The 351-nt window shown below is 62.1% G+C and overlaps 1 protein-coding gene across 1 annotated transcript in view; it reads right to left on the bottom strand.

Annotated features, from left to right (window-relative positions):
- Positions 1-351, bottom strand: part of LOC104493720 (aflatoxin B1 aldehyde reductase member 2-like) — a gene marked incomplete at its 5' end in the record, with an annotated part of 3115 nt that overhangs the window by 1442 nt on the left and 1322 nt on the right. The window contains 2 exons of the mRNA XM_010136448.1: positions 1-79; positions 174-270. Coding sequence (XP_010134750.1) covers positions 1-79; positions 174-270 — 176 coding nt within the window. The remainder of the gene's footprint in view (positions 80-173; positions 271-351) is intronic.

Below are 351 nucleotides of genomic sequence, written 5' to 3'. Positions count from 1 at the left end.
CAGTCGTTCCCAAAGAACCTTCCCGTGGGCTGGCGCGTGTCCTTGTCCTCGTACTTGTACTTGCCGGTCAACAGCCCTCCTGCAAAGGTCAGCACCGCAGTTAGGGCTGGGCTGGCTCCTCTGCAGCCCCCAGCTCACAAGGGTTCTGTCTCACAGGCTCACCCTCCCCGTACCTGCGAGCGGGTTGTAGGCGTAGAACCGCAGTCCGTAGTACCTCAGGCAAGGGAGCAGCTCGGCTTCCACCTGGCGTGTGGTCGCGTTGTACATACCCTGCGCATGGTGAGGGAGATAGAGACGGTCAGACATCAGCTCAGGACAGGGCGCGCCCACAGCAGCCACTTCCTGGCAGAC

This window comes from Buceros rhinoceros, unplaced genomic scaffold, assembly GCF_000710305.1.
Source record: "Buceros rhinoceros silvestris isolate BGI_N320 unplaced genomic scaffold, ASM71030v1 scaffold20915, whole genome shotgun sequence".
Classification (NCBI taxonomy): domain Eukaryota; kingdom Metazoa; phylum Chordata; class Aves; order Bucerotiformes; family Bucerotidae; genus Buceros; species Buceros rhinoceros.
Note: the sequence above shows the minus strand (reverse complement) of the source record. Positions and strands in the feature narration are given on the sequence as shown.